The sequence below is a fragment of the Erinaceus europaeus genome, chromosome 23, assembly GCF_950295315.1.
Source record: "Erinaceus europaeus chromosome 23, mEriEur2.1, whole genome shotgun sequence".
NCBI lineage: Eukaryota > Metazoa > Chordata > Mammalia > Eulipotyphla > Erinaceidae > Erinaceus > Erinaceus europaeus.
In genome coordinates, this window is record NC_080184.1 from 12,940,242 (window position 1) to 12,965,676 (window position 25,435).

The following is a 25,435-nucleotide window of genomic DNA, read 5'->3' on the forward strand; positions in this document are numbered from 1 at the left end:
AGGTCTGGCAGTAGCACAGCGGGTTAAACACACGTGGCACAAAGCACGAGGACCGGCAGAAGGATCCCGGTTCGAGCCCCCGGCTCCCCACCTGCAGGGGAGTCGCTTCCCAGGCGGTGAAGCAGGTCTGCAGGTGTCTGTCTTTCTCTCCCCCTCTCTGTCTTCCCCTCCTCTCTCCATTTCTCTCTGTCCTATCCAATAACAACGACAACAACAATAATCACAACAACGATAAACAACAAGGGCAAAAAAAAAAGGAAAAAATAGCCTCCAGGAGCAGTGGATGCACCACCAAGCCTCAGCGATAACCCTGGAGGCAAATGGAGAGAGAGAGAGAGAGAGAGAGAGAGAGAGAGAGAGAAAGACCAGAGCCCCGCTCAGCTCTGGCTTCTGGTGATGCTGGGGATTGAACCTGGGGCTTCAGGCAAGAGAGTCTTGTTTGCAGAACCCCTGTGCTGTTTCTCCAGCCCTCTATATAATTTTTAAAAGCCTAAATAAGAGCGTTTTCTGGGACTCTGTACACGCTTGCTCTCTCTCTCTCATTAAAATAATATATATATATATATATATCCTAAATATAAGAGCATTCTCTGGAATCCAGCGCACGTGCTTCCTCTCTCTCTCTCTCTCTCATATAATTTTTAAAGAGCAGTAAAAGCTCACAATGGGGAATCATAGCCAAAAGGCCTTGGGGGGACACTCTGGCAGAAACTGGTAAGAGCCAACAGCCCCCCCTGCACCCCAACTTCCCTAAGACTCGAGTCCCTCCACCCACTGAAAAACAACTAAGGGTCCCTGATCCCAGGACCAGGCCCTTGGTGCTCTGGCTGCCCCCAAGCCTCAAATACAGGACGGATCCCAAGTGACAAATGATGGGAGGGAGGGGAAGGACCACCAGGAGAGGGGGGGGACCCCACCACCCCACCCATAGCCAGGGACAAAATTGGCTCCTGTGGGGGGGGGGGAGCAGGGGAGGGGGAAGCAGGCCAGAGAAGGAGAAAAATCACTAGAGAAACCCGCTTTGCTATTTCACGGCTGACGCAGTCAAACACCCCAAGTTCCCTCCTTGGCCCCGCCTGTGCCCAGGTGAGGTTCTGGGGTGTCTCTGGCTCTCCTAGGATGACCACCTTTTTTTTTCTTGCCACGGGGATGATGGGGGGGGGGGGTTCAGTGCCAGCAGGTCCTTAGCCTTAGCCTTTTTTTTGGGGGGGGGGCTTTGCTTTGTTTCTTGAGATGTTTTTTCTTTTTGTTTTCCTCTAAGAACAGAGAGAGAGAGAAAAGGAGATACACCACAGGCCTGCTCCACTGCTCCAAGAAGCTGCCCTCACTCCTGTGTGACGGTCAGGAGGCTCGAACCCGGGTCCTGAATATGGGAATGTGGATGCTTTCTCTGGGTCAGTCACCTACCAGCTCCTATTTATTTATCTGAGACACAGAGAGAGACAGAGACAAGAGAGCCCTGCTCAGCTCCAGCTGATGGTGGTGCTGGGATTCAACCCGGGACCTCAGAGCCTCAGGCAGGAAGGAATTGGGGGGGTGTTAGCTCTCTTCCCCATTCACAATTTCATCTATCTGTCTGCCTATCTATCTATCTATCTATCTATCTATCTATCTATCTATCTATTTTTTTTTTCCAGTGCCAGGGAATGAACTCAGTTTTTGGATCCTGTCTGGCCGAGCAGGAGGGCCCAATTCCTTTCTGCTTTCGTTATTCATCAGAGAGACAGACAGACAGAGAGACCCCAGCCCCGAAGCTTCCTCCAATGCTGGTGGGGGCTAGACTTGAACCCGGGTCACGTACTTGGCAAAGCAGCACACTGTCATTCTCTGTTCATTTGAAGAGAGACAGAGACAGAAAGAGAAAGGAAGGGACGGCACCGCCCCGCCACCCATGGAAGCTCCCCCTCTAGCTGTCCATGGTCCTCCCATGTGGTGCCAGGGACTCGGACCCAGGACCTCACGCGTGGTAAAAAGTGCATTCTGGGAATCGGGTGGTAGCACAGCAGATTAAGCGCACGTGGCGCAAAGCACAAGGACCGGCGTAAGGATCCCGGTTTGAGCCCCCGGCTCCCCACCTGCAGGGGAGTCGCTTCCCAGGCGGTGAAGCAGGTCTGCAGGTGTCTGTCTTTCTCTCCCCCTCTCTGTCTTCCCCTCCTCTCTCCATCTCTCTCTGTCCAACAATGACATCAATCATAACTATAACTACAACAACAATAAAACAACAAGAGCAGCAAAAGGGAAAAACAATTTTAAACCAAGTGCATTCTGCTGGGGGACCTAGTACTCAGCACCAAATAAACTGAACTTTTAAAGGGGGAGAGAGACAGAATTGGGGGAAACAGCATCGTGATTCTGCAAAAGACTCTCCTGCCTGAGGATCTTCGGTCCCAGGTTCAATCCCCAGCACCATCGTCAGCCCGAGCTGAGCAGGGCTTTGGTCATAATAATAACAACAACAACAACAACAGTAATAACGATAACAACAGAGATGGAAGAGCAGGCTGCCCTGGGCATCTGAATCCCTGGTCACCTGACACCAGAAACACCCCAAAGCTAGAGGGACATCGTCATCAAGGAAGGCTATCCTGCCCCTAGGAGACCTCCTACAGGGAGAACACCAGGGTTTACTGACCCTGCCTTAGTGTCTCTGTGTATGTGGGGTGGGGAGGGATGACGTTGTCATTCAAATGTCCTTTGTTCTCAGGCATGCCTGCCCCCCTCCCATGCGTGGCGGGGGAGAAGGGGGGCAAGACACGGTCCCCACGCCCCAGAAGGATGGTGGCAGTGGTGGTGGAGACCTGGGTGGTGAGCCACAGGTCCAGTTCACGGTGTCCCCAAGCTGGCAATTGGCCCCAACCCCGACTCCTCGGCCCAGGGTTTAAGAAGGTCCAGAGGTCATCAACGTCCAGCAGCAGAGCAGCAGGTTAAGTGCAGGTGGTGCAGAGCACAAGGATCCCAGTTCAAGGATCAAAGCGTAAGGATCCCCCCGGTTCGAGCCCCGGCTCCCCACCTGCAGGGGAGTCGCTTCCTAGGCAGTGAAGCAGGTCTGCAGGTGTCTGTCTTTCTTTCCCCCTCTGTCTTCCCCTCCTCTCTCCATTTCTCTCTGTCCTATCCAACAACGACGACAGCAATAACAACAACAAGAATAACTACAACAATAAAACAAGGGCAACAAAAGGGAGAGTAGATAAATAATTTTTAAACATTTCTTTTTAATATTTATTCCCTTTTGTTGCCCTTGCTGTTTTATTGTTGTAGTTATTGATGTCGTTGTTGTTGGCTAGGACAGAGAGAAATGGAGAGAGGAAGGGAAGACAGAGAGGGGGAGAGACAGACAGACACCTGCAGACCTGCTTCACCGCCTAGGAAGCGACTCCCCTGCAGGTGGGGAGCCGGGGGCTCGAACTGGGATCCTTACGCTTCGCTCCACATGTGCTTAACCCACTGTGCTACCGCCGGACTCCCAATAAATATTTAAAAACAATCTTTAAAAAAAAAAAAGACTTCATGTATTTAAAAAAAAAAAAAAAAAAAAGGTCCAGAGCTGACTCAGTGGCAGGCAGAGGGCACAGGCTCAAGCTCTCAAGCTTCCCCATTAAAGGTACCAGAGCTGAATGGCATTTTGATCTCTCTCTTCCATCCTCTCTCTTCCTCTCTCAAGCTTTCTTTTTACAGGCTGGGGAGACAGCACAGTGGTTCTGCAAAAGACTCTACTGCTGGAAGCTCTGAGGGCCCAGGTTCAAACCCCAGCACTACCACCAGCCCTAGCTGGGCAGGACTCTGGTCTCTCTCTCTCTCTCTCTGTTTTTCTCTAGAAATCTCTCTCTTTCATTAAAATCAAATACATACCGACTGGGTGGTGGCACACCTGGTTGAGTGCACATGTTACCAAAAGCAAGGGCCCGGGTTCAAGCCCCCCAGTTCCCACCTGCAAGGGGAGAGCTTTCCAAGCAGTGACGCAGGGCTGCAGGTATCTCTCTGTCTCTCTCCCTCTTCCCCTTCCCCTCCTGATATCTCTCTGTCTCTATCCAATAAATAAATGCATTGCTTCATTCTTAAAATAATAAAATACGGAAGTTGGGCAGTAGCGCAGCGGGTTAAACGCACGTGGCACAAAGCTTAAGGACCGACGTTAAGGATCTCGGTTCGAGCCCCCTGCTCCCCACCTGCAGGGGAGTCGCTTCACAAGCAGTGAAACAGGTCTGCAAGTGTCTTATCTTTCTCCCCTCCTCTGTCTTCCCCCTCTTCTCTCCATTTCTCTCTGTCCTATCCAACAACAATGACATCAATAATGACAACAATAATAACTACAACAACAATTTTAAAAAAAGGTCAACAAAAAATTTTAAAAATAAAACTCTTACAGATTTCTTTTAAGTGTTACGTGTGAGAGAAAAAAAGGGTTTCACGTAAGACAAAGAAGAGAGAGAGAAAGAGAGAGGTGGGGGGAGAGGCCAGAGGATCACTTTGGTGTACACAGTGAAGGGAAATGAACTGGCAATCTCAGGTGTGAAAATTTGAAGCTTGACCAGTTAAGCCAATTCCATACCCATTCAAAGTCTCTCTCTCTCCTGTATAAAAACAGAATAAGTGGCCTCAGAGGTGGTGCGTTGGGTAAAGCATCGCTCATGACACAGTGCTAACGCTCTCGGATTTCAGGGGGCCAGGCGTTGGCACACCCAGTTAGGGCGCACATCACAATGCACAAGGACCCCGGTTCGAGCCCCCGGTCCCCACCTGCAGGGAGAAATCTTCACAAGCGGTGAAGCAGGGCTGCAGGTGTCTCTCTGTCTCTCTCTCTCTCTTTCTCTCCCTCCTCTCTCAATTTATCTCAGTCTCTATCCAATAAAATGGGGGAAATGGCCACCAAGAGCAGTGGATTCATAGTGCCGGCACCAAGCTCCAGAGATAACCCTGGAGGCAAAAAAAAAAAAAAAAACAGATTTCAAAAAATAAGAATAAATGAGACTGGGAGAGGAGGAAAAGAATGAATGAATAAAGAGGCAGGAGAATAACTGCTGTTATTATTATTTAAAGGCCTGCAAAATTAAAAAAATTAAAAAGCAGTCTCTTAAAAATGAATAGTGCAGGGGCCAGGCAGTGGCTCACTGGGCTGAGCATACAGGTTCCTAGGAGCAAGGACCCGGGTTCGAGCCGCCAGTGTTCACCGGCAGGGGGGAAGCTTCCTGAGTGGTGAAGCAGGGCTGCAGGCAGGCGTCTCTCTGTCTCTCTCCCTATTTCTATCTCTCTCATAATTAAAAAGCAACACTTCATTAAAAATAAAAAAGAAAAAGAAATTAAGGCTTTCAGGTTGAAAGCCTTGTCTGTTGTCTCCTTGGGAAGTGGTAGCCCCTGTGAGGTGTCTGAGGCCACAACCTTGTTTTTGTGGGGGGTCAGGCTTGGCTTGGAGAAGACAGACGGGTACCAGAGAAACCCCCAAACGGTTCTGTCTACACCTACCCCCCCAAAAATAAAAACACTCCTGAGGCCCAGTCACTCCTGAGCCTCTAGCAAACAGAGCTCTGAGTTAGTCCCAACTTCAAGGGCTGGGCAGACAGTATCATGGTTCTGCACAGAGACTCTCCTGCCTGAGGCTCTGAAGTCCCGGGTTCAGTGCCCTGCACCACCATCAGCCAGAGGTGAGCAGGGCTCTGGGGAAAATAACAAATAAATAGATAAACGTAACAGGGGGGCCGGGTGGTGGCGCGCTGGGTTAAACGCACATAGTACAAAGTGCTAGGACCTGTACAAGGGTCAGGGTTCGAGTCCCTGGCTCCCCACCTGCCAGGATGGGGGGAGGTTTCACAGGTGGTGAAGCAGGTCTGCAGGTGTCTGTCTTTCTCTCCCCCTTTCTGTCTCCTCCTTCCTCTCTCCATCCTGTCCAGTAAAAAATAAAATGGGAAAAAATGGCCACCAGGAGTGTTAGGTTCGTAGTGCCGGCACCGGTTCTCAGAGATAACCCTGCAGGCAAAATAATAGTAATAAAAATAAAAACACAAAGATAATAAATAATCTTAAACAAATGTCTTACAAAAAAAAACAGGAGAAGCAAGAAAGAGATCCCCTTTAGCTAGAGTTCATAGGGAGGAAGCTGGTGGGGCCCCACTCAGATGTCGTAGCCTCGTGGGGGGGGGGGAAATCAGAGGGGGGACAGACACAGAACTGGGGTTCGGGGGAGGGCTTTTCCTGAAATAGATCCTCACCAAGACCACCTCCTTTTTTTATTTTCTTTGCTTCTCTGTTGTCCTTAAAGATCCATTGATTTTTTTTTTTTTTTTGGCCCGAGAGTCAACGCAGTAGACAAAGCACTGGACTCTCCAGCATGAGGTCCTGGGTTCGAGCCCCCAGCATAGCTTGTGAGAGAGGGAGGCTCTGCTTTCCTCTGTCTCTCTATTTTGAATTAATTACTTGATTAATAAGTCTTTCATGATTCATTTGTTTCATTTTAGCAAGAGACAGACAAGAGAGAGAGAGAGAGAGGCGGGGGCAGGAGGGGGGTGGAGACCACAGACCTGCTCGGTTCTGGCTGAACCTGGGACCTCGGGGCCTCAGACAGGAGAGTCCAGTGCACGGAACTGACAGAGGCCCAGAAAGGGGCGTAGTGGATAACGCACTGGTCCTGGATTCCATCCCTGGCATCGCACGTGCCAGAGAGAGGTTCTGATTATTATTATTATTATTAATTATTACTTCTTGGAGAGGAGCATTGGACTTGTGTGTGAAACCTCGGGTTTAATCTCTAACACTGAATATGCCAGAGCTGAGATCCTTGGAGAATCTCTCTCTCTCTCTCTCTCTCAAAAACACTCTCCTGCCTGAGGCTCCAAGGTCCCAGGTTCCAACCCCAGCACCACCATCAGCCAGAGCTGAGCAGGGCTCTGATAAGCTAAAATACAGAAACAAAGGATTAATTTATTCACAAGAGAGATAGGTTGAGAGAGAGAGAGAGAGAGAGAGAGAGAGAGACCTGGCTTGTCCTGTCTCTTCCACTCACTGTAGCCACCTCAGCCCCATCACAGTTGGTTAAGGAATTTTTTTTTTTCTTTCAGAATAGAAGGTGGCCTATTCCTCAAATCAAGAGGTGTAGGGTTCGAGTCTGAGTCTTCTCCACCAGACCCCCATCGCCAACCCCACACACACAGACACACACACTGCCTGTCATCTCCCAGAGCAGAAAAAAAGGGGGTCACAGCATGGGGAGGGGTCAGGTACAGGTCTAGATGGGGCTGGGGGCAAAGGGGGACAGGGAGAAAGATGGGGGGACACCCAGGGCCTCCAACATGCTCCCAGGCTAGCCTAGACAGACACCCCCCACCCCGAGACTTCCTGTTGTGTCTCCCTACTGCAAAACCCAGGAACCCCTACCCAGAGAAATCCAGAACCTCTAGGCCACCACCATGCCCCAAAGTTAAGTTTCCCTTCCCTCTGGGAGGTATGAACACTGCTGCAGAACCAAGAAGAGGAGCCTGGGAGATAGCCTAATGGTTTTGCAAACAGAATCTCCTGCCTGAGGCTCCGAGGTTCCTGGTTCAATCCCCAGCACCACCACCAACCAGAACTGAGCAGAGCTCTGGGGAAAATAATCATAATCATAATCATAATAATTCTGCAAAAAGACTTTCCTGCCTGAGGGTCGGAGGTCCCAGGTTCAATCCTCAGAACCACCCTGTCAGCCAGAGCTCAGCAGGGCTCTGGTGGGTCTCTCTCTCTCTCTCTCTCTTGCTCTGTATCTCTCATTAAAAATAAATCACATTTAAAAAGAAAACAAAATAAAACTCAAGTGGCATTTCTAACTCCTTTTATTGCCTGTGTGTGTGTGTGTGTGTGTGTGTGTGTGTGTGTGTATGAATGAATGAACTCTCTCTCACACACACACACTCTCTCTCTCTCTCTCCCTCCCTAGCATTTCGTCCCAAGAGAGAAAAAAAAAATGAAACGGAAAGCAGAGGAGGAAGGGCAGGAGGGGAGGAAGAAGAAGAGAAGGAGAAAAAAAAAAAAAAAGACAGGGGCCTGGTGCAATGAAAAAAAAAGAAAAAGAAAAAAAAAAAAAAGAACCACACAAACCCAAAGGCAACCCAGAAGGCGCTGGGCCGGTGAGGGAGGCGGGAGGGAGCGGGAAGCTCTCATTACAAGTTGGTCGGTGGAGTGTAAACACGCCCGGCGCTGGCTTAATCACACAGGGCCCGCATTTGGGAGTTTTCAAAGACACAGCAAATTGGGCATAGCTGAGCGCAGGGTAAAAATTAACCAGCCGGCTCTGTTTCAATTTGTAAGAAAACAAAAGCAGAAAAGGGACAGGGAGGAGGAGGAGGAGGAGAGGGATGGGGGGGGGCAGGGATGGAGGAAGGAAGAGAGAATTAAGAAAAGAAAGAAAACAGGAAGGGAGGGAAGGAGGGAGGAAAAACATGTATATACACACGTCCCAACACCTAACTCCCAGGTAGCGTGAAGAGGAGGAAAAACACACACACACACACACACACACACACACACACACACACGTATTTCAGCAATTAGAAAAAAAAAAAATTTCCCTTGAGTATTTGGTGAGTTAGTTTAAAAGGTTTGGCTAGAACACCCACTCCCAGAAAAAAAAACAAAAAACTTTTCCTCTCTCTCTGTCTCTCTCTCTCTTTCTCTCCCCATCTCTGTCCCAGCAGATCCCAAAACAGAGAATCTCAATCTAGCCCACGGTAGTAATGACGACGGGGTTGAGGGGGGAAGGTGCTCAGACTCCTCATCCAGCCTTATTCGACTTGGGGAGTGAAGGGAAGCGTCACCCTGACAGTCACTCCCATCTCTCTTTCTCCCCGTTGTTGGTTGGCATTTGCCCCTCAGTGTTCCCGGTCCCCAACAAAGTAGGGGTGCCTAGTTTGGGCTCCTGCAGCGGGCTGGCCCAACTCTGTTCATTCTAGGAGTAGAAGGACATGGGTGCGGCCCAAATCCAAACTTTTTCTTTTCTTCTCTTTTCTTTTTAAAGGGATGTGTGATTTTTTTGGGGGGGAGGGAGGGTTGTAGAGGGGGGGGGGAGAGGCCCCGAAAAATAAGCAACTGTCTGTGCACCAGAAAGTCAGACTAGCTTTCCCTTGGGAGGGGAACCTGTGACTTCTTTGGGGGGCGTGTGTGTGTGTGTGTGTGTGTGTGTGTGTGTGTGTGTGTGTGTGTGTCTGACTGGCTTTGGTGGAGGGGAGGGAGGGATCCCTCAAAGGAGCAGCGGGTGACCCCAGACTCAGGCTAGCTTTTCCTTTGGAGAGGACCTGTGTGACTTGCCTTGGGAGGGACTCCGAAATCAAGGGGTGTGTGTGTGTGTGTGTGTGTGTGTGTGCGTGCACACAGCAGACTCAGACTAATTCATCTTTTGGAGGGAGCCTGTGACTTCTCTGGAAGAGGGACCCCCAAAATTAAGCCAGAAGTCAAGACCGCCTTCTCCTGCAACCCCCACAGACCAGGAGCAGCCGATAGGCTTTGGGGGATTGCTCCCCTCCCCTGCCCAGCGCACTCACCGGGCGTGTGCACGAAGTAGGCCAGGTAGAGGTCCAGCTCCTTGATGGTGACCCCGATGTGGTGGGGCTGCACGCAGAGCCCGGGGCTGGAGCACTGGGGCGCCTTGTAGAGCCGCTCGCCGTCGGTGCTCTCCAGGGGGATGCCCTTGAACAGGATGACCATCACCAGGTCCAGCCGCCACACCTTGTCGGCCTGGCGCAGACAGTCGATGCGACGGATCTTGCCCTTCTGGTCGGGGTTCGAGAGCACGCAGCAGGGCGCCTTCTTGCCCGTGAGCGTGAGCACGAAGTCCTCGCGGCACTCAGGCCTGATGTCCTTACGCAGCTTGGCCAGCAGGCGCGACGCCCACTTCTGCTTGACCTCAGCCTTCTCGCCCAGCAGCTCGTCCTTGACCGCCCGCTCCTCGTCCTTGGACATGCGCTTCTCGTGCTTCTTGAAGTACTTGCGCTTGCGGGCCTGCAGGTTGAACCACGTGTAGGAGAAGGCCCGCACGTGCGGCAGCAGCGCCTCGATGAACGGGTGGAACTCATCCTGCGGGACGGACGGGCGGACACGGGCACGGGCGGGCAGGCAGACACAGACAGACACACGGGCGGACACAGACAGACATGGGCGGACAGAGACAGACAGACACAGGTGGACACAGACACAGACACACATAGACAGACAGACACAGGTGGACACAGACACAGACACACGTAGACAGACAGACACAGGTAGACACAGACACGGACACATGTAGACAGACAGACACAGGTGGACCCAGACACGGACACACGTAGACAGACAGACACAGGTGGACCCAGACAGACAGACACAGGTAGACAGACAGACACAGATAGACAGGGGCAGACACAGACAGACAGACCCAGGTAGGCAGACAGACACACACAGAGAGACAGGAGCAGACACAGAGACGAGACACAAGTGGACACAGACAGATACACGAGGGACAGAAAGACACGGACAAACAGACAGACACAGGCAACACGGACAGACATGGATGGACAGACACGGATGGACACAGACACAGAGACACACAGAGAGGCAGACGCAGACACGGGCACAGACAGTTATAGATGGACACGGTCAAACATGGACAGACAGACACAGGTGGACACACAGACACAGACAGCCACAGACCCACAGACCCGAGACGGACACAGACAGAGACAAGTATAGAAAGACAGGACACGGACAGAGAGCCACACAGAGACAGACAGCCACAGCAGACACAGATGGACACAGAGACAGACAGATACAGAAGGACGCAGAGAAGACAGAGACAGACAGACAGATACAGGCAGGCAGGCAGACAGACATGGACAGACACACAGACAGAAGCCAGGGGTGCAAGGGGTGGGGAGGGAGGGGAGAGAGAAGACACAGGAGTGAGCACCGACTGGCCGGCTCTTGGTTCCTGCCTGGCCGCTGGAAACGGGGTGACACCCGCCCGCACCTCCTCCTCCTCTGATCCGCTCGCCCTAGCCCTAAAGCCGGCTCCCCAGCGCAGCTCAGTACCCCCAGGGACTGGGTGCACAATTATCCCCTACCCCCCAAACACACGCACACGCGCGGCAGGCCTCCCCGCCAGGCTCCGGGGTGCCCAGAGCAGCTCCATGGCAGGAGGATCCCGGGCCGGCCGGGGATTCGCCCCAGGTCCCCAGCACCCCCCTCCTCCCCACCCCCCAGGGAGAGAGACCAGGAGGGAGGACAAGGAGGACTCGGCTGGCTCTGGCCTCTCCCCCCCAACACACACACACACAAACCTTCCACCCCGCCCCCCTTCCCGCCCCCCAACACCCCACCCACCCTGGGACGAGACTGGCACCCTCTCCCGCACGCACGAGGCCCCCCAAGTCTGTATCACACACCCTGACAATTCTACACCCATGTCGGCGGTTTCAGTTTTATTCCAGAAGCCCTGGGGCCTTTGGTGGCGGAATCAGGAACAAAAAAGGAAGAAGAAGAAGAAAAAAAAAAAAAAAAAAAAGAAGGAAAATGGAGAAAAACACACACACACACACACACAACACTTCTGCCAATGCACACGCACACACACACACACACACAGGCCGTGGTCCCCGTTTACTGAAGAGTCAATTCCGGGGAATGACCCTCGGACACCCCCCCCTTTCTCTGTCTGTCCCCCCCAGAAGGGAAGGGACCCTGGGTTTGGGGGGTGGGGGGGTTCTCGCTTTTTTTTTTTTTTTAGCTTTTTCCTTTCTTTTTTTTTTTTTCTTTCTCTTTTGGCTCATTGGAAGTTGTTGCTTTTTTTTTTTTTTCCCTTCCCTCTCTTTTTTTGGCTTAAAAAAAAAATCCGAATGGTGACTGAAAAAAGATTTTTTTTTTCTTCCTCTATTTACCGAAAAAAAAAAAAAAAAAAGCCAACTGGAAAGAAGCGAATAATTACCATGGGTGTGAGGGGTAGCCCTCTGCAGAGCTCGGTGCGGACTCGGAGCCTCCAGACTCCAGAGTTGTGAGTTGGGGGGCGGGGGGCTGGGGGTGGAGGAGAAGGGAGGAGCAGGGGAGGTAGGTGAGTAGAGCAGAGGGGGTGATTATTGGTGTTCGGGACCGGAGGGCCGGGCCTGGGCTAACGCTCCAATCCACCCCCCTCCTCCTCCACCGCCAGCCCCCTGCCCCCACTCCATAGCACGGAAGGGAGAAATTAATATATATATATATTTTTTTTTTTGAAAAGGAGCAAAAAGAGAGAGAGAAAGATAGAGAGACAGCCAGAAAGGGGGAGTGAGTTGGTTGCCACACGCAGGCTAGATAAACAAAAGCTCTCACACATACACACAATGATTTTGGTCAATCATAAGACACTACACACACACTCTTCCAGTCCCTTTTTTTTTTTAAATATATATATACATACACACACACATATATAATCAGTAGCGCCCCCCAACCTTCCAATTTTTTTTTTTAGATTTAAATATCCCCACCCTGGCAGCCGCCCCTGGCAGAACACAAAAGCAAAATGGGGGAAAAAATTGAAATACGCATAGTGATAAAAATGATTCTAAAAAATACACACACACACACACACACACACACACACACACACAACTCTGGGCTCTGGCAGCAGTCAAATAATAATAATAATAATAATAATAATAAATGGATAAATAAATAAATAAATGTCTTGGGAGTTGCCTGGCCCCCTCCAAAGCCAGGACATCCTAATTTCTCAGGTTGAAGGGTATTGGGGTGCGGATGGGGGGGGCTTAGATTCCCCAGGAAGGCAGAGGACGAGTTGGGACCGGCTGTGGCGGGTTTGCTGGCAGAGAGAGAGCAGAGGGAGGGGGGGAAGAGAGAGAGAGAGGGAGAAAGAGAGAGACACACACGGAGAGGAAGAAGGGGGAGGGAGGGAGAGAAGGGGAGAGCTTGAAGCTCTGGTGCACAGCTCAGTTTTGGGGAGGCTCTCTCTCTATATATTTTTTCCACTGCTTTTTTCTCCCTCAAACTCTCTCTCTCTGTCTCTCCCCTTTCATGCCCAATCCCCAACCATTCCTCTGTGCCAAAGCCAGTAAAAGAGAGAGAGGGAGAGAGAGAGAGAGAGAGAGAGAGAGAGAGAGAGAGAGGCTCTACCAATTTGGCAATCAGAACTCTTCTGCCAGCCAATAGCTTGGAGCAGGGGGAGGAAACCTGGAAGGTGGGGGAGCCTTCCCCCAACCCCCCCCCACAGCAGTTGGGAGACAAAAAAAAAATTTTTTTTGGCCCCAAGTGACAAGTTCACATGGAATGAACAAGCAAAGTCCAGTATTTGCATTTTTCATTCCGCGCCCCTCTTGGGCAGGGGCTGAGCTAGAAGAGGCAGGTGGGATGAGGAAGAGGGGGATTATTTGGGGGGGGCTTGAGTAAGACTAAGAATATATATATATATATATATGTGTATATATATATATATATATATATATGCAAGATACAGATTTCTTTCTCCAATTCCTCTCCTCCCTCCAGACCAGGCAAATCCATCCATCCCACCCTTCCCCCCAACCATGGTCTCTGCCCACTTTTGGTTCCAGGGTGGGGGAAGGGGTCCCCTCTACAAACCACACCCTCCCCACTCCCCCCCAAAAAAAATTAAAACCACTCTCCTCTCTTTTCTGCTTCTATTTTTCTCTTTTGAAGGCGGGTAGAACCCCTCCAACCTGCAGCGCCCTGAATAGAATTAAGAAAGGAGAAAAAAAGAGAAAGCCCCCTTCCCCAACGCCCCCCCTGCATGCCACCTCCACCCTCCCAAAAACAAAGTAGGGTGCAGGAGGGGACATCCAGAGAAGGGAGGGGTGGGGGTGGTGGGTTCCTCTCCTCCGGTCAGTCTGTCGGTCGGTCTGTCAGTCTGGGTGTCCTGGGGTGGCTGTGGTGGGCTGGCTGGGTGTGTGTAGGGGGCACCCCTCCCCTCAGAAGAGGCAGCCCCCCCCTTTCTTCGGCCCACGCCCAGCCTCACACGAGCCACCAGCAGCTGCCAACTCCCAGCTCAGGGGAGCCGGGTTTATTAAAATAAGTCCTTCTGTCCCCTTCTCTGGGGTGGGGGGCGGGGTGTGGAGGGACTCGTGACAGAGGCCTCTCCAGTGAGGAAAAAAGGGGGGTCTTACCGCTCCCCCCTTCCCCCTCACACCAATTCAACCTCCCAAAGACAGTCCCGGAGAACCCACCTGGAGGGAACTCGCTGGGGAAACTGAGTCATGGAGCTCAGTGTCTCTGGGGGTCACTCCAGGGCAGACAGGGCAGCTCAGGGGTTTTGGGGGGGCATGGGGATGTCTCTCCCCCCCCAGGCACACACACTTCTCACTGAGCTAAGGAGCCTGCAGAAAGCTTAGGAAGCGGTTCCCTGAACCCTGAGGCGACCCACCCCCCAAATCTGGAGACTCCCCATCTCTGCTGCCTCCGGCCCCCCACTCCTGGGGACCCCCCCACCCATGCCTTGCCTTTGGGGATCCCAGAAAGTGTTGGTGGGGGGCGGCTGGGTGGAAAAGGAGACACTGAGGGGGAGGAATTGAGGGGGGACAGGGATGACCTAGGTTACCCCGGGGAAGGGAAGGCTTAAGGGATCCAGGGGGACTGCCCACTGAGCCCCCCAATGCAGGGGGCACCAAACGTGTCAACTGACCCTGAAGGTGACCCCTCCCTCCCCAAGAAGAGACAGATTCCCAGTTGGGGGGGGCAGCTGGAAGCCACAGAGAGTTGGGAACAGAACACAGAAGGGGACCAAATACCTTTCTCTCCCTCTACCTCCCTCTCTCCCCTAGGAGCCCCGGCAGAGAAGGCCCCCCCCCATCCCACCCCTGTACCCCCTGCTTCGGAGGGGAGGGGAGAAGAGCTTCAACAGGTGAGCAGGTACATGGGTTCAAGAGTAGAGAGAAGCATCGGAGAGAGGAGAAATGGAAGGGGAGAGAAACTAGACAGCCGGTGACAGCTGAAGTGATGGGCTGATAGTAGGAAGGAGAGGGGGAGAGAGAGAGAGAGAGAGAGAGGGGGGGGGGGGAGGAAAGAGAGAATCAAGGCAAAAAAATGTGTGTGTGTGTGTGTGTGTGTGTGTGTGTTAGGGAGATAAGGTTCGTTCCCCCACACTGAGACAAATTTCCCTGACTCCCCCAGAAAGCAGGAGCTCACCCCCTCATCCTTTTTTCCCCGGTGGAATGGAATATAAAATAAAATATAAACACATAAATAAAATAAAATGTAGGCATTAATGTGAGACCCTTTACAGAAATACCCAGGACGGGCCCAGGCGTTGGTAGAAAAAAAGGAATCCGTCCCGTGTCCCCTTCAGCTTGTCCTCAAAGAAACAAAATACAAGACTGAGGAAGGACAGAAGGTGGGAGAAAGCCAAACAGAGAGAGAAGGGAGAAAGAATAATTGAAGGAAGAGAAAATATATAGGAAGGAAAAGAAGGAGAAAGACAGAATACAGGCCGGCCGGTTTCTGCCGCAGAGAAAGTCAACCTCGGGTCTTTGGCCGAAACTGCGGAAGGGGGGAGGTGGAGGGGGGGGTTTCCCGCTGGTGAAAGAAGGAACCTCAAAACAGAACCTCATTCTCCCCTCTCCCCCCCAAAAAAAAAAAAAAACCAATAAGTTCCAAAGAGATGTTTAGAGCCAGCCTTATTCCTGTCTCCCCCCTCCTCCCATAAACAAAGGAATGAATGAATGAATGAATGACCTAGTCTCCACACCTCCTCTGTTTCTAAGGTTCGGAGTTTTGAGGCCAGAAGGAGATGTCACAGTGAAGAAACCTTAAGCCCACCACACCTCACTTCTGCAAAACCACCAGCCAGACCCCCCCCCAGTCCCCCCTAACTGCCACCTCTTCAAAACTGAAACCCCCACACACACCCCAGCGAAACACAGCCCCCCCAATATATATACCCCCCAAAATATATATATATATGAAAGGCCGCAGATAGAGCCTGATTTGGGAGGGGAGGCTCCCCCAAAAGGTCCCACAGAAAAAGAAATAGGGAAACAGTGGCTGGCTCTCCAAGCAGACAGAGAGGGGAGAAAAGGGGGTGTCCTCTCTGATCCTATGGGAGGGGGTGGGAGGTTTGTTTGTGTTTAGGTGGTAGGAGGTTCTAGAAGCCCCCCCCCCCCCACACACACACACACACACAAACCTCCAACCCTCCAGGAGTGGGGCACACGCCAAGCCTGGCAACTCAAGCCCAAGCCAGGCCCGGAGGCTGGAAAGATTTGGACAAAGCGGGTTTTTTTTTTTTCTGCCTCAGGCCTGAGGCTTTCTCTCTCTCTCTCTCTCTCTCTCTCTCTCTTCCTTTCTGTCTCCTTTTCTTTCTTTCTCTCCAAATCTGCCAGCATGTGTGTGTGCGTGTGCGTGGGGGGAGAAGTCAAATTCGACCCCACCACCGCACCCCTCCAGAGTTTTCCCCAGCAGGGAAAGGGGGAGCTGGTCTCTCCCTAGCCCCCTGGTCGAACAGCCATCAGCTCCGTCAGTCAGTCTGGGTGTCCTGGTGTGGCTGTGGCAGGCTGGCTGGGTGTGGGGGGCGCATCCCCTCAGAAGAGGCAGGGCCCCCCTTCTTTGCTCTGGCTTTCTCCTTCACTCTGTCTTGGTGGAGAGCGGTGTCCTGGGACCCCGCCAATGGGCTGCGCCTCTCCTCCCCCTTCCCCACTTTCTCTCTCCCTCCCTCTTGGCACGAGGCACTTAGGGGAAGGATGTCGGGGGGACTAGGAGGAGGGAGGGAGGCGGGAGCCAGTGTGTGTGTTTCTGGGGTCACACACTGGGAAGGCCGGATGGCCAGGGTAAGGTGGCACCTCTCCAAAGACAGACACACAGAAGGGAACATGAGGAAGGGGAAGGGGGATCAGCCAGGAAAGTGTCCCTGTGTGGTGAGAAGACCCCCACCCCACCCCAAGCTATGGAACTTTCTGGAAAGAACTGAAAAAAAAAAAAAAAAGGGATGGGGAGGTGAAAAAGCTACCAAAAGCAGAGAAAGGAGTGCAGGATGAGGACAGGATTGGAAAGAAGACCCCAGCAAACCTGGCAGAAGGAACCCTTCACTGTGTGCTCCCTGAGAAGAAGAAGAAGAAAAAAAAAAAAAGGGAAGAACATCTCCATCTCATCCACCAGAGATCAGGCACCCTCCAAAGGAAAAAGGAATTAAGGTTCAAGCCTGGCACTGGGCCCCCATTACACACGCACAATCACTCCCCCAAAGTGTCTGCCTCCCTTTTCGGTTGGTTGAGTAACCAAGGACAGTAACCAAACAGGCTGGTAAGGGACTGGGGTAGAGAGAGAAAGAGAAAGAGAGAGAAAAGGAGAGCGGGAGAGAAGCCAGAGAGGAAAAATAGAAAGAGGGAGGGTTCTCCACCAAAATCATAACTCCCCCCCCATCTCAGGCTAGGAGCCAACCTGCAGACCCCCCCACACACACTGTGTCTACTAGCCAATTAAAAATATATATTTGTTGAAAGATCAGAGGAAAAACAGGTAAGTAGGTAGATAGATAAATAGGAAAGAAAGAAAGAAAGAAAGAAAGAAAGAAAGAAAGAAAGAAAGAAAGAAAGAAATGTGGACAGATAGGAGCTGACACCAGAGCCCTGCTGACTGAGCTCTAGCTGATGGTGGTGCTGGGGATTGAACCTGGGACCTCAGAGCCTCAGGCAGGAGAGTCTCTTTGCAGAACCCCTGCACTGTCCTCTGGGAGCCTATATATTCGAATCCCTACATATGACACACACACACACACACACACACACACACACACACACACACACTCACACAACTTATTTATTTTTTCAAGCTCAAACCCAACCCAAGACTGAGCAGAGCTATGTGGAAGCATAGTGCAAAAAAAAAAAAAAAAAAAAAACTCCAGCACGATGGATGGCAGACATACAAGAAAGGAAGGAAAAAAAACTGTTAAATGTGCAGAAGTGGGGGGGGGGTAAAAAAAATAACCAGAGGAGGTGGCAGGGAGGGGCGGGCGGGAGCAGAAAGAACAGCTGTCCTCTCTCTCTCTCTCTGTCCTCTCTCTCTCTCTCTCTCTCTCTCTCTCATTCCAGATGTTAAAGCAGCCCCCACTGGCAAAGGCCTGTCTCTTGCACCCCCCCACCCCCCACCCCCCCACCCCGCCTCTGGAACGACCTCTCCATCCAGGCCAGGGGGAGGGAGGACTGCTGGCAAGCCTCGAGGACACGCCCCTGGCAGCATTTCTCTGTCTCTCTCTGTGTGTGTGTCTCTCTCTGTCTCTCTCTCTCTCCCCATCTCTCTCTCTCTTTCCCTCCCTCCCTCCCTCCCTCCCTCCCTCCCTCCAACCTGGGGCCAGGCCAGGCTGCTGAAGACCCGTTCTTATTTCAATGTTTACCAGGATAGTTCTAGGGCTGAAAGCTGGAAGCCTAGGCCTGCCTCCTCTCTCTCTCTCTCTCTCTCTCTCTCTCCTCACTTGTCTGCTCTCTCTCCTTTCCCTTCTTTCTTTACCACTTGTACTTCTCTTCAAAAGTTTCTCTCATTTCTTGTTAGATGAGAGAGAGGAGGGAGAGGGAGAGAGGGAGAGGGAGGGAGGGAGGGAGGAAGGGAGGGAGGGAGGGAGAGAAAGAGAGAGAGAGAGAGAAAGAGTCCTGCTCAGCTCCGGTTTAGGGTGGTACCAGAAGGGTTGAATTTACAGCCTCTGGGGCTTCAGGCAGGAAAGCTGGTGACTGGAACCGGTCAAGTGAGCCGCCCCCTCCCCACCAGATTGATTTTTAAAAGAATGATCTGTGTCTTTTTTTTTTTTTTTAATGAGAGAGACCAGAGCCCTGCTCCGCTCTAACTTCTGGGGGGAGAGGGGAACACAGGGATTGAACCTGGGACTTTGGGGGCCTGAGCCAGTCAGCCCTGTGCGCTAAAAGGTTGAGGTGTCTCCCTTGCCCTGCTTCTCTCTCTCTCTCTCTCTCTCTCTCTCTCTCTTTCTGGTTGATACTGCTTCTTCTGGGGCTCAGTGGTGGGACTCAGGTCCCCGGGTTGAGCTGGTCTGTTTGCTCGGGTCCGGGGCTGCCAGCACTGGCAGACAGACAGCCAAGCTTCTGGGGGCGGGGGGGGGGGTTTCCTGGGGCTCCGGTTACCCACGGCCCTCAGCCGGAACTGTCCACCTCCCCACACACACCCAGGTACCTGCTGACTGGCTGGGGTGAGAGGGGAACCTTTCTGAGGGGTCACAGAGATGCCTCCAATCTCCCTGCTGTGGGGGTGTTACCGCAAGCCCACCCCCCTATTCTCTCCATCTCTCTCTGGGGCTGTCTGACACCCCCAAAGGGGCAGAATCTAGCCGACTGTGGGAGGCGGGGGACAAAGCCGGGGTCTCCTCCCTCCCAGGCAGGATCTGGGACATGCTCAGGGCAGGGTGGGTTTCCAAAAAGAAAAGACTCCCCCCCCCCACCTCCAAGTGAGAGAGAACAGAGAGTTAAAAGATTGGGGGATCCAATATTTTAAAGATTGGGACAACCCCAAACCTGTCCTCCCCCCCCCACACACACACCCCTATCTGCTCTGGTCATGCCATCTCTAAATGTACTTTTATCTTTTTTTTTTTTTTATTAAATCCTAGAAGTGGGGGAAGCATTATTAAACCACTAATAAAAATATATAATTAAATCCTAGAAAAAAAAAAACGAGAAGGGAAAAAAATGCCTCTTCCTAGGATGGGAGAGAAAAAGTTTCTACCTTCTGTTGAATTTAAAAAAAAAAAAGTGTATACAGAAAAAGAAAAAAAAAAGAAAGGAAAAGAAAGGGGTAGTGGCGTCTGGGGACCCCCACATGGCTTAGCTCTGAGGTCAAAACCTGGGATCCAGCCCCCACCTAACCTTTATCTTTTCATTGCTTAAAGGATATTTAAGACACAGGAGAAGCCCTGAACCCCCTCTTCTATGCATCCTGGAAGGTAGGTATGCAACCCCTCGTTCCCATTCCCCCACCACACACAGACAGACAGACACACACACACACACACACACACACACACACACACACACACACACACACACACACACCATCTTCCCAAACCCCGGGACCCTGGTCTTTCAGCCTTAATTCAGCTCCCAGCAGGGTTGGGAAGGAGGTGTTCCTCTGTCTGTCCTTCCGTGGCCCCAATAATCCAACGACCAAGCTAGAAACACATCCTGGGAAGCTGGGAGTCCCCAGTCTTTACAATCCCCCTCCCTGCAGTTGGTTCTCATATCTGGGGGGGGGGAGAGATCTGAGAGCCCCCTATTCCAACTCCCGCTACCCACAGCCCGGCTTCTCTCTGACTTGGTTGATAGTTTATTATTTTTTTTGTTTGTTTGTTTCTTCCTAAAAATCAAAATCGAATCGAGTGAAGACAGAAATCAAAATAAAATGAGAGAGAGTCTGCCCAGAAGCCGGGTGCTAGGTTGGAGCAGGGAGAAGAGGAGGAAAGAAAAGAAAAGAGAGAAAGAAGGGGGGGGGAGAGAGAGAAAAGAAAAAGAAGAGAAACAGAAAAAGACACAGGAGGAAGCAGAAGAGAGAGTCCTGGTCGATCCGCCATCCACCAAGATCCCCAGCTTGTGACGCTCACGCCCGCAGCTCAGTCCAGAGGGACAGAAAAAAAAAAAAAATCAAATCCGGTCCAAAAAAACTCTGGCAGGCTGGCCACATCAGCTCTGCCCCCCCCACACACACACCCCCAAAATAACACACCCTCAAGCCACCCCTAAAGGCAGACACCACCAGCCAGCCCTGCCAGGACAGACGGACGGACCTCGTCTTTACTGAATCTCTTTACTAAATTCTACCAACGTTACCCAAAATAAGAAATATATATATACTATATTTTTTAAGGGGATTGTGTAGGGCAGAAGCCTCAGGCCTTGTAGACCTTCCCATCAATGCTCTGAGCCCCACAGGCCTCTGCAAACCCCAGCTCAGCACACACCCCCACAAAACCCCAAACAGAACCAGCTCGATTTTTTCCCCCCCTTTGGATCTGATCTTTTTAAATTGGGGAATCTGTTCCAACCTTTGCAGTGGTGGGAGGGGGGTTGAGGACATTCTCCTAAGGTACCTCACTCTCCTTCCTTCCTCTCTCTTTTTCTTCTCTCCTCTCTCTCTCTCTCTCTCTCCATTTCTCTCACTCCCTCTTGCTTTCCTTCCGGATAACTCTCCCACCCAGTTTCTGCAGTCTCACCGGAAAAAAAAGGAAAGATGAGGAAGGAAGGAAGGAAGGAAGGAAGGAAGGAAGGAAGGAAGGGGACAGGTAGACACAGGGTTGGGAAGACAACACAGGGGCTCTGCCAATTGATTCTCCCACCTGAGGTTCCAAGATCCCGGGTTCAATCCCCAGCACCACCATTAGCCAGAGTTGAGCAGGGCTCTGGGCTCTCTCTGTCTTGTGAAAATTAAACTAATAAAATAAATTGAATTTAGGACCAGGGAGACAGCATAATAGTTCTGCAGAAAGACTCTCCCGCCTGAGGCTCTGAGTTCCAAGGTTCAATCCCCCAGCACCACCAGTAGCCAGAGCAGGGCTCTGGTCTTTCTCGTTCAAGTGTGTGTGTGTGTGTGTGTGTGTGTGTGTGTGTGTGTGTGTGTGTGTGTGATTAGAAAAACAAAGTAGATAATAAAGTGATTAAAAAACAATCAATCCATTAAACCACCATTCCCTTGAATCCTTCTGTAAAGGAGAAGGGTGGGGAAAAAAGAAAAGATGAAGAAAGAGATGGAGGAACGGAAGAATAGAGAGGAGGAGCGGAAGAATAGGGAGGAGGAGCAAGAGGAGGCAGAGGAGGAGAAAGAAGAAGGAGGAGAAGGAGGAGATGGAGACTGAAGAGGAGGAGGAGAAGGGGAAAAAAAAAGCCACCTGCAGCTGGGAGCTGGGGGGATGGGGTGGGGGCATGCGGGGAGACTGAGCCCCGGCCAGGTCCAGGTCCAGGGTCCAGGGTCCCGGGTCCCGGGTCAAGCTCTGTCCCTAGGTCACCGGGCCCCGCCCCCACCCTGCCCGGGCTGAGCTGAGTCACTCTGGCGGGCGGGCAGGCGCGTGGAGAAGGGCCTCCCCTCATCAGAAAGCAGTTAAATAATTCACTTTACGAGAGAGCGGCTTCCGAAGTTGTTGGTGTGTGTGTGTCTGTGTGCAGTTGTGTGGCGGTGGTGGTGGTGGTGGTGGTGGTGGTGGGGTGTCCTCAGGACCCCGAATGGCCCCCTGCCACATACCCCAAGGGGAGGCGGTTTTGGGGAACTTCAGCCCTCCAGCCCCCTCCTCCTTCCACAGGTGAACTCAGGTCCACTGGGCTCACAAACTCTTTTTCCACTTGCCCGTCCCTCCCCTCCACGGTGGTGTGTGTGTGTGTGTGTGTGTGTGTAACGGGTAGCCCCCAAAAGAGGGGTGGCATGGCCGGCAGCAGGTATGAAAATATGAGTGAGGGGGATTCCCCCCCCCCCAATTCAAACGTCGGCCTTCATCTGTGGGGAGTAAAAGTGAATTTGATTTTTTTGAGGGGAGAGCTTTTTTTTTTTTAAGGTTCATTTTTTTTCTTTTCTTTTTTCCTAAGAAGCGACTCCAGCCTCATTCTGCAAGTCGGCCAAACTCAGAAAGCAACCCCAAAATATCTCCCCAAAAACACACACACACACACACACACACACACACACCCGACAAGCTCTCCCTCCCTTCCCCCCACCATGGGATGATTAGAGAAAAGTCTGCGGGTCTCCCAGAGTCTCCTCAGACACTTGCACATGGTGGCCAGCTGTCCCCCGTGGGGAAACAAACAGAGGCCCACTCCCCCACCACAGCCCCACCCATGGGGGGCACAGCCCAGCACCCCCAAGCCCTTCTGAGGAAGGGGGTACTTTTAGATGTGTCGGGACCAGGGGAGCCCTCCCAGGACCCCACCCAGGCGGCTCTGGGGCTCCCCAACATGACAGCAGCAAAAAAAAAAGGGGGGGCATGGAGGGGGCAGCTTCATGGGGGAAGGGGCTCAGCCTGGATTCTGGGGTGGGGGCTTGGAGACACCCAGGAAGATTGGGGACACACAGGGTTTTGGGGGACTCGAGGGGCTTTAGCCCCTATCTTGGGGGACAAGGTCTTGGGGGAGCCCAAGAAAATTGGGGTCATCCAGGGAAGCCCAAGACACCCCCATTTAAGGGTCCCTGCCCCCCCACACACTGACACAGCCATCCTACCCAACCACTCAAATCCAAGTCAGGGCGCACGCTGACTCTCCCCCCACCTGCCTCCAAGTATAAAGAACCAGCCCGGCAGTGGATTTGGGGGTGCAGACACCTGGAGGTGCCTGGCATTGGGGGGAATCCTCAAATGGCCTCTTTGTGAGTTATTTAAGCCCTGCCCCAACCTGAGAGGTTTTTTTTTTGGGGGGAGAGAGGGTTGTGAGGTGCCCTGCATGTATGAGGTGCTATGGGGGGGTCCCCACATCTCAGCTGCACCCAGGGCTTTTTTTTTTTTTTTTGCATTTTTGGAGTGCAGCTCCCTGGCTTGTGGGGGGTGGTGCAGCCCCAGGCACTAACTGATGTGACCTCGGGGAGCTAGGGGGAAGTCCTTACCACCCCCCCTAAAAAAAAAAATCTCTTCAATCCAAACACACACACACACAAACTCTGAGACACCCCGAGATTTTTTGGGGGTGGAGGAGGGAGGCAGATGTCCTCTGCAAAAAAAAGGGGGGGAGGAAACCTTACACCCCACACCCAGAGCCCGGTGCCTGTGCTGGGGGGCTGAGGCAGGTTGCACACGTGGGCACCCACTCACAGAGCCTAGTAACCCCCCCAAAAAAGACACATATATCCACCTGGGAGAAGGAACAAAAAAAGAGGGACCCCTGGATTGGGGTCTTAGGAGCTGTTGGAGGACTCTTGGGGGGGGTAGGCTGGGTGGGGAGCGGGGTTCAGAGATGGGGTGCTGGGAGGCCCCCCCTCTAAGGCAGCAGGGGGGTTCGGGCAGGGTGCCAGTCCTGGGCTGTTGGTTTTGGCCTAGGCAGAGGGTTTGGGGGAAGCCCCGGGCTGGGACGGGGTGGAAGGAAGAAGGCCTGGGCCTGGGGGGAGGAGGAGGAGGAGGAAACATAAGAATGCAGAGGACCTGGGGTGTAGGTGCAGGACAGCCCCCGGGGGCACCCAGCCTGGCTGGAACCCAGGGCCTCAGGGAGGCCAGAGTACCTTCTCCCTTGTCTGTCTGTCCCCCCCTCCCCAAAGACCCAGGACTGGAGGGACGCCTCCCTGGGATCCCTTAGGGAGAGGGGAAGATGCCTGCCTGTGGTGTTCCCCCACTTAGAGCCAAGTTGGGGGTTTTGCCTCAGATCCACTCAGCCACAGCAAACCCCCCCCACACACACACACCCCAGCTTCTTCCAGTGCAGTAAGGGCTGGGCTCAAACCTAGGTCTCCCACTGGGCAAGTTGAGCCCTGTCCTGGGGAGTTATTTCACTGGCTAGTTTTTTTTTATATACATATATATATAAATAAGAGAGAGAGACCAGGAGGGCAGAGTCCCCCTTTACCCCCACCCCCAGTGCATGACGAAACCTACAAAAAAAAAAATCAATAAAACGAAAAAAAAAAAAAGTGTTTTCTCTTTCCTGTTTCTAGGTCGTCCTGGGGATTGAACACAGAGCAGGCTCATAACTCACTGGGGACCCACCTGGACCCCTCCACTTTAAACCCAAAGACTGAAGTCCTTCAGGGAGTCGGGTGGTAGCGCAGCGGGTTAAAACGCAGGTGGCGCAAAGCGCAAGGACGGGCATAAGGATCCCGGTTCGAGCCCCCGGGCTCCCCACCTGCAGGGGAGTCGCTTCCCAGGCGGTGAAGCAGGTCTGCAGGTGTCTGTCTTTCTCTCCCCTTCTCTGTCTTCCCCTCCTCTCTCCATTTCTCTCTGTCTTACCCAACAATAACGACATCAATAATAATAATGACTACAACAAAGGGAATAAATAAATATTTTTAAAAAAGATTAAAGTTCTTTACCTTTTTTTTTTTCTCCTACCAGGGCCCTGCTGAGCTCTGGCTGATGGTGGTGCTGGGGGTGGAACCTGGAACCTCAAAGACTCAGGCAGGAGAGTCTGTTTGCAGAACCACTATGCTATCTCCCCGGCCCTTTGGTTGTTTTATTTGAGAGAGAGAGAAAGAGAGAGAGAGAGAGAGAGAGAGAGAGAGAAAAGCAGAATCTCCCTCTGGTACATGCAACACCAGGGATGGAACTCAGAACCTCACATCTGAGAGTCCATTGTTTTACCCACTATTCTCAGGGCCACCTCCATTACTTTTTAAAAAGATTTAGCTGGGGGCCAGGGGGGCGGGGGGAGTCGAGCCTTAGCACAGTGGGTTAAGTGCGCACAGTACCAAGCACAAAAGCACAAAGACCCACGCAAGGATCCCTGTTCCAGCCTCCGGGTCCCCACCTGCAGGGATGAAGTTTCAGGAGTGATGAAGCAGGTCTGCAGGCATCTCTCTTTCTCTCTCTCTCTCTCTTTTT

At 52.3% G+C, this 25,435-nt stretch overlaps 1 protein-coding gene and 1 long non-coding RNA gene across 11 annotated transcripts in view; one reads left to right on the top strand and one right to left on the bottom strand.

Moving 5' to 3' along the window:
• The window catches only part of NFIX (nuclear factor I X), a 97,725-nt gene that overhangs the window by 59,807 nt on the left and 12,483 nt on the right, over positions 1–25,435 (bottom strand). For all 10 annotated transcript variants that reach the window (XM_060181814.1, XM_060181815.1, XM_060181810.1 and 7 more), the window contains exon 2: positions 9,504–10,035. In XM_060181814.1, coding sequence (XP_060037797.1) covers positions 9,504–10,035 — 532 coding nt within the window. The remainder of the gene's footprint in view (positions 1–9,503; positions 10,036–25,435) is intronic.
• On the top strand, positions 10,058–10,422 carry LOC132535558 (uncharacterized). The gene is made up of 3 exons (XR_009547339.1): positions 10,058–10,140; positions 10,261–10,282; positions 10,325–10,422. It is a non-coding gene; the product is annotated as an uncharacterized LOC132535558 (long non-coding RNA).